Source organism: Macrotis lagotis, chromosome 2 (assembly GCF_037893015.1).
Source record: "Macrotis lagotis isolate mMagLag1 chromosome 2, bilby.v1.9.chrom.fasta, whole genome shotgun sequence".
Classification (NCBI taxonomy): domain Eukaryota; kingdom Metazoa; phylum Chordata; class Mammalia; order Peramelemorphia; family Peramelidae; genus Macrotis; species Macrotis lagotis.
The window spans coordinates 241,570,537-241,576,536 of NC_133659.1; the positions used below are offsets into that span (position 1 = coordinate 241,570,537).

Genomic DNA, 6,000 nt, shown 5'->3' on the forward strand with positions numbered 1-6,000 from the left:
CACAGCTGGACTGGTATGCCTGGGTCCCTAATGCTCCATGCACTATGAGGCAGCCACCCCCTACCACAAAGGATGTAACATTGGAGATGGTGATGGCCACACTGCCCAACGTCTATCAGTCTTGTATCCAGATGGCTATTGTATGGTTGCTAAGTCGGAACCAGCCAGACATGGTGAGAGCCAGGACCCAGAGAGGGAACATGGTCCAAGGTGTAGGGGATGCTGGAGGTAAAGGGTAAGAAGAATTGGCAGCTGGAGGACTTCAAACCTGAAACTTATGACTATAAGATGACCCTCTTCTCTGTCTCAGGTTCCCCTGGGTCATCACAAGGAGCAATACTTCTCAGGACCTGGGCCCAAGGCTGTGCTGAGACATTTCCAGGAAGATTTGGCCACTCTGGAAAGGGAGATAGTGGCCCGTAATGAAGGCCTGGACTTGCCCTATTATTACCTTCAACCAAGTCAGATAGAGAACAGTGTTACCATCTGATTGTGTTGTAAAAGTCCCTTGGTCCCCCTTCCTAACCCTAGAGCTTTTGCTTTCATATCCACAGATACAAAAATCATGAATTTGATGCTCTATCCCCAAATCTGACCTATTGCTCTTTCTTACCCCTTCACTGAGGAATCCTTCTTCTTCTGGTATAAAGCATGCTTAATATCACACTCTAGAGTCATGAGTCATTAGTTCCCATTCAGCTCCTTAAAAAAAAAAAAGGAATTCATCACCTGTCCAAAAAACTCCTCACTCTTCTCTCATTCCTCACACACATATTTCTCATTCTCTGGTACTTGTGTTCCTGGAAAAAAATGATCTTTCCTTTGACCCTGCTCCTGGTGCAGGCAGCCCTCCTAAATCATTTTGCCCAAGGATGGGAAAGTTCCCAGTGTAATCAAATAGGAAGAGTCCAATTCTCTATTGTCAATGCTAATAGTCCCCCTAGCTATACTATCTCAGTGCTTCTGTGACCTTACACATCTCTGCCCCTTTGTCACAACCTGCAATGAATAAATGGATAAATATATAAATGTTAAGGCATCTCAATCTATGTTGCTCAGGAAGCAAAATAATTGCAATGATGGTATAAGGCCAGAGACTAGTACTATTTTTCATATCATATCATCAAGGAACCAGGTATGAAAAATCATAGTCGTCATCTTTGGCTCAAAAAGTTAGAGTAACTTTCTAAATAGCCATGAACCTTCTAAGCAGCCTAAATAGGTCTTCTTTTATCTTCCATTATCATTTTGTGCCACAACTTTGGGTAATTGGCTATACAAATTCACTGTATGTTTGTGTGTATGTGTGTTTACCTGTGTTTGTGCCTGTGTATGTGTATCTTTTTCCAAATTTGTATCTTTCAAGCTTCAAGGGGGTACCCTGCAGTTTTGCAACAGCTGGAAAAACATTAGGCAGATCTTTATCTTTCCAGAATAAGTAACAGTTCACTTTCACATACTACCATAAGAATTTACAGAGCAATTTAAAGTACTTTTTAAATGTGATCCTTTTAACTATGAAATAATATGAGTATTATTATTATTTTATACATATTTTAGAAACTAAGCAATTTATTTGAAGTCACTCATCTAGAAAGAATTTGAGGTAGATTTTGAATCCAGGACTCTGAAATCAAGTACAGCTTGCTTCTTCCAATAAACTATCCTCACCAACAATTATAAACTTTTAGTCTCCTTACTTTAACTCAGCCCAATAATTTTCATATTTGTATAGAACTTTAAAACTTATTAAGTATTTTCTTCAAAACAACTTTGTGAGATGGTTTAAATATTATTATCCCTGACATATGAGAAAAATGGATAACCAAATAACTCTAAATCACAAAGTAAGGGATCAGAGTTAGGAATGGAACTGATCATCTGTCCAAAAAGCTTCCCACTACAGCCACATTTGGTTTCCCTGAATTATCTCCAAATCTATTCCACTTTCCCATAAATTCATGAACATGAACTGAATACCAACTTCTAGGAGTGGGCACTTGATGATTATGTAAGAAGGAAAGCAAAGGGTAGTAGAAAGATTATTTCATTTAAAGAACTAGGTTCAAATCTTGACCTCAGACACCACCACCTGTGATACATTGAACAAATTACAACTTTTCTGGGCCAAAGTTTCCTTTCTGGCAAAAGGTGTTTGACTATAAAGGTGTTTCTAGCTTTAAATGAATATGATATTTCTCTAATTGATTTTAACTGCTTTCCTGATGATGCCCAGGTTCTCTCTGGGCCATAGAAACACACTGACAGGGATTTGGTGTTTAGCTTTGAGAAATAGTCTGAAATGCTCTTCCTAGTTCATAAATAATTCAAACAAGAAGGGGGGAAAAGGTTCTTTCCTTCTGTGCCTCAGTCTCTGAATCTTCCTATATAAATCCTTCTTCTGAAATTTCAGAAGACTGACTTGGTAGATATCAAAACATAAGCTATTGCCCTCATCAAGGAACTAGGCCTGCACCACATCCCACTCAAAGTCCTTCTCCAGAATGGATAAAACCTTTCCCTGAATCCCCTTAAGGGATAAATGGAGCCAACAAACTGGTCTTGGAAATGAAGAGTTCACATCCAGTCACATGATTAGTACATGGTCAAGCATGTGAATACTCAAGGTATTTGACCCTTAAGTGGACCCTATTCTTGAAAAAGGAGAGGATTTCCATTTTCCCTCAAAACCTGGAAAACAGGACTTTGTGGGAACTGAAAGTGCTATGCATATGGTCCTTCTCTTTTCTTCTGTATGACCTTACTCCTTTCCATTCCTTATTTAGGAAAGGCTGGTCTCTAGAGCCCCCTTCTCTAATTCTGTACCTCCCCTCAACACTAGCACTTTGAGTCCACCTTTCCCCAGTTTGAGGTCCACCTATACCCCCCATTGCAGGGTAACCCAGGTCCCCAGAATAATAATCTGCAAGAATATAGTCATCTTTCTTGGCTGAAAACATTAGAATAGTTCTCCTATTGTTGAACCCAAAGAGTGAGACAGAGACCAGAATTTGATAAATTTGGAGATCTTTATTCCCAGGAATTGTCTGGGGATAAAGAATACCCAAATCAGACAGCACCTGAGTGTTCAGGGGATAGGGTTTTTATAGTGTTTTGAGGGGGGGGTTCTGAGAGTAATCAGGATACATAAGCAAAGACAGCAGTTAGGTATATTGTCTTGTCATACTAATACAAACATATGTAAACATATGGCTCAGTAAAGATAGGGGGCTAGACAGAGTAGGAAAAGGGTCAAGGTCTTTGTGTTATATCTGAACTTGTTTCCTGAGACAGAGGGAGTCATATATTCACAGACTTCCCCCAAGTTTAAGGGAGTGAAATGTATGATTTTATGGTTCCAGCCGCATCTGGAGAAGGGTGAGGCAGTCCTGGAATTTAACAGATACAGCAAGATAATTAGGCTAACAAGGGTACTTTGTAAATACTTAGACAATTTTATGGTATATATCTGTAACCCCTTGGTTCCTATTCAGACTATTTTCAGACCCAAAGGTGCCTAGTCAAAGTTATATTTCTAAGGAATTTCTCAGGGCCCAGAAGGATGTCAGGGACTCCTTTCTATACAGGAATTTCACAAACATTGATATTGTACTTCACTATCATCCTTTAAATGTCTGTAATCATGAATACACCTAAACTTATTTTGAAGTTGCATCATCATCCTCATCTTGTACCATGACTAAGGTTAACAAGTTTTATACCCATCTTTTTGTTGCAAATTTGCTTCTTCCATGCTTCTTGGAGATACCCTGGAGTTGCAGCAAAATTCACAAACTTCCTATCTTCATCTTTCCAATGAGTTAAATCTTAATCTTAATGTTCTTTTAAGACTTTCAAAGTAATTCATGTATATTGTCTTATGTTCTTCACAACCCTTAGATAAATAAGTTATTATTATTCCTATATTACATATGGTTATATAAATTCAGAGGCTAAGTGAATTACCCTGGTTCACTCAGCTAGTATTATTAGAGGTAAGACTTGAACCCAGCACCTGGGTTCCAAATCTTCTACTGCACTATGCTGACTCTCCAATGACAAACACTAAACCTTTTAGTCTGCTCACACTGAAGCTCTTCCAAAGTAGTTCTTTAATAACTTATATTGCTTTGAGGCTAGTATGGTGTTTTCTTCTCTCTATATATAGTAGGAAGTATAAATAGGATTATCATCGACAGATATGGAAACGGAGACTTATAAAGATGAATCAAATTACCCAAAATCAAGAAGTTAAGGATCAGTGGATTCAGGATCTACTGATTACCTGCCCAGTCCTCTTTCCAGTACAGCTCTATTTGGCTTTCTCTGTACCAGTTCCAAATCTGTTCATGAACCAGAATAGATTTTAGTATTCCAGGTGTGGGTTATATGACGGCTTTGTAGGAAGGGAAGAGCATTTAATTTAGAGACCTGGGTTCAAATTTTGATCAAGTCTGTTCCAATGGACAAACCCACAAACCTTAATGTCCTTTCTGGAATAGATGGTTTTCAAAGCTTGAAAACATGGAGCATATAGCATTCTCTCACTGATTTCAGTTCTCTTCTGGTGATTCCTAGCTTCTTGGTTGGGGTGCAGTGTACTTCTGTGACCCAACCAAGAAGGGACTTGGAATTTAACTTCAAGAAATGACCTAAAGATGCTAACTATTACTGAGTAAAAAGGAACAAAAGCTCTTTAGATCTAGAAGTCTCAGTCCTCGGTTCCCCTTACACCTCCCTCCTCCTCCTCCTCCTCCTCCTGAAATTTCAGAAGGCCCACTTGGCAAAGCTGAAAACAGAAGTGCTGTCACCCCCATTGGACAACCAGTTCCAAAGTCAAATGTGAAAATGGGTCTCCTTCCCCTCTCCAAAATAAGGTGCAGCACCAGATTGTATCCCAGTGCACGGGGGTGCTCAGGGGCCTTCTCCTGCAGTCCCCCCCGTGAAGCGATGAGGGAAACAAGGTCCACGTCCAAAACCGGCCCCTGGCGCCGGGAAGTCATAGCTCCTCATTATTCCTTGGACTCTGGAGGCTGCCTGCACTTTGGGGGGTCACAGGACGCTGAAGGCTTTCGGTCACGTGACGACCTATCTCCACACCTTTCTTATTTCCACTTCCCCATGCACCCAACCAAATTCTCTTGGAGAAAGAGGGGCGAATGATCCGTGTTTGGCCCTGGGCTCGGGGGACGGATAGTCCTGTGACTGTTGTTGCAAGCAGCCCTTCACTTCGAAAAGTTTCCCAGCTCTTCCCTCCTCTGGGATGACCAAGTCCTCTTCCCATTTCCAGGTTTTCCTTTTCCCGGACTCCCGGAGCCCGCGCCATCCAGATGTCCATCCCGCTTCTCTTTTGTTGAGCCCGCCCTGCCCCGTGGAGCTCCACCTCCCAGCAGCCATCCGCCGTCCGCCCCTCCCGGCCACGCCCCTCCGGCCACGCCCCGGACCCCGCCCCTCCGGGCCCCGCCCCGAACCCCGCCCCTCCGGCCACGCCCCGGACCCCGCCCCTGCAGACCCCGCCCCAGGACCCGCCCCAGGACCCGCCCCTCCAGACCCCGCTCCCGGATCCGCCCCTCCGGACCCCGCCCCCGAACCCCGCCCCTCCCGGCCGCGCCCCTCCCCGACCCCGCCCCTGCGGCCCCTCTACTCTCGCAGCCCTCCCAGCCCCGCAGATTCACCTGTTTAGTTTAAAGCTCCTCCTCTTTCCCCGCCCCTCCCTGCTCGTGCTCCGCCCTCTCTCACACTCAATGGGGCACCTCCAGCCCAAATTTTCGTATTTCCCAAAAATAAGGCAGGGTCTTAGATTAATTTTTGCTCCAAAAGATGCATCAGGGATTTTTTTTTTAATATACAACAAATCTACATTTATTCAAATACAATCTGTCATCTTCTTCTGGAAGATCATTCTAATTCTCCAAACCTTGTATTCTGGCCTGAATTTCTGGTGTAAATCCACTGATCCCAGTCTCTCATATCCAGCAATAGAGTTCTTAAAATGAGCAC

At 42.9% G+C, this 6,000-nt stretch overlaps 1 protein-coding gene across 1 annotated transcript in view; it reads left to right on the top strand.

Moving 5' to 3' along the window:
• LOC141511524 (polyunsaturated fatty acid lipoxygenase ALOX12-like) overlaps positions 1-982 on the top strand; it is a 48,873-nt gene extending 47,891 nt beyond the window's left edge. The window contains exons 13-14 of the mRNA XM_074220676.1: positions 6-173; positions 311-982. Of these exons, the coding sequence (XP_074076777.1) occupies positions 6-173; positions 311-490 (348 nt within the window). The 3' untranslated portion in view covers positions 491-982. The remainder of the gene's footprint in view (positions 1-5; positions 174-310) is intronic.
• Positions 983-6,000: the final 5,018 nt, after the last annotated feature.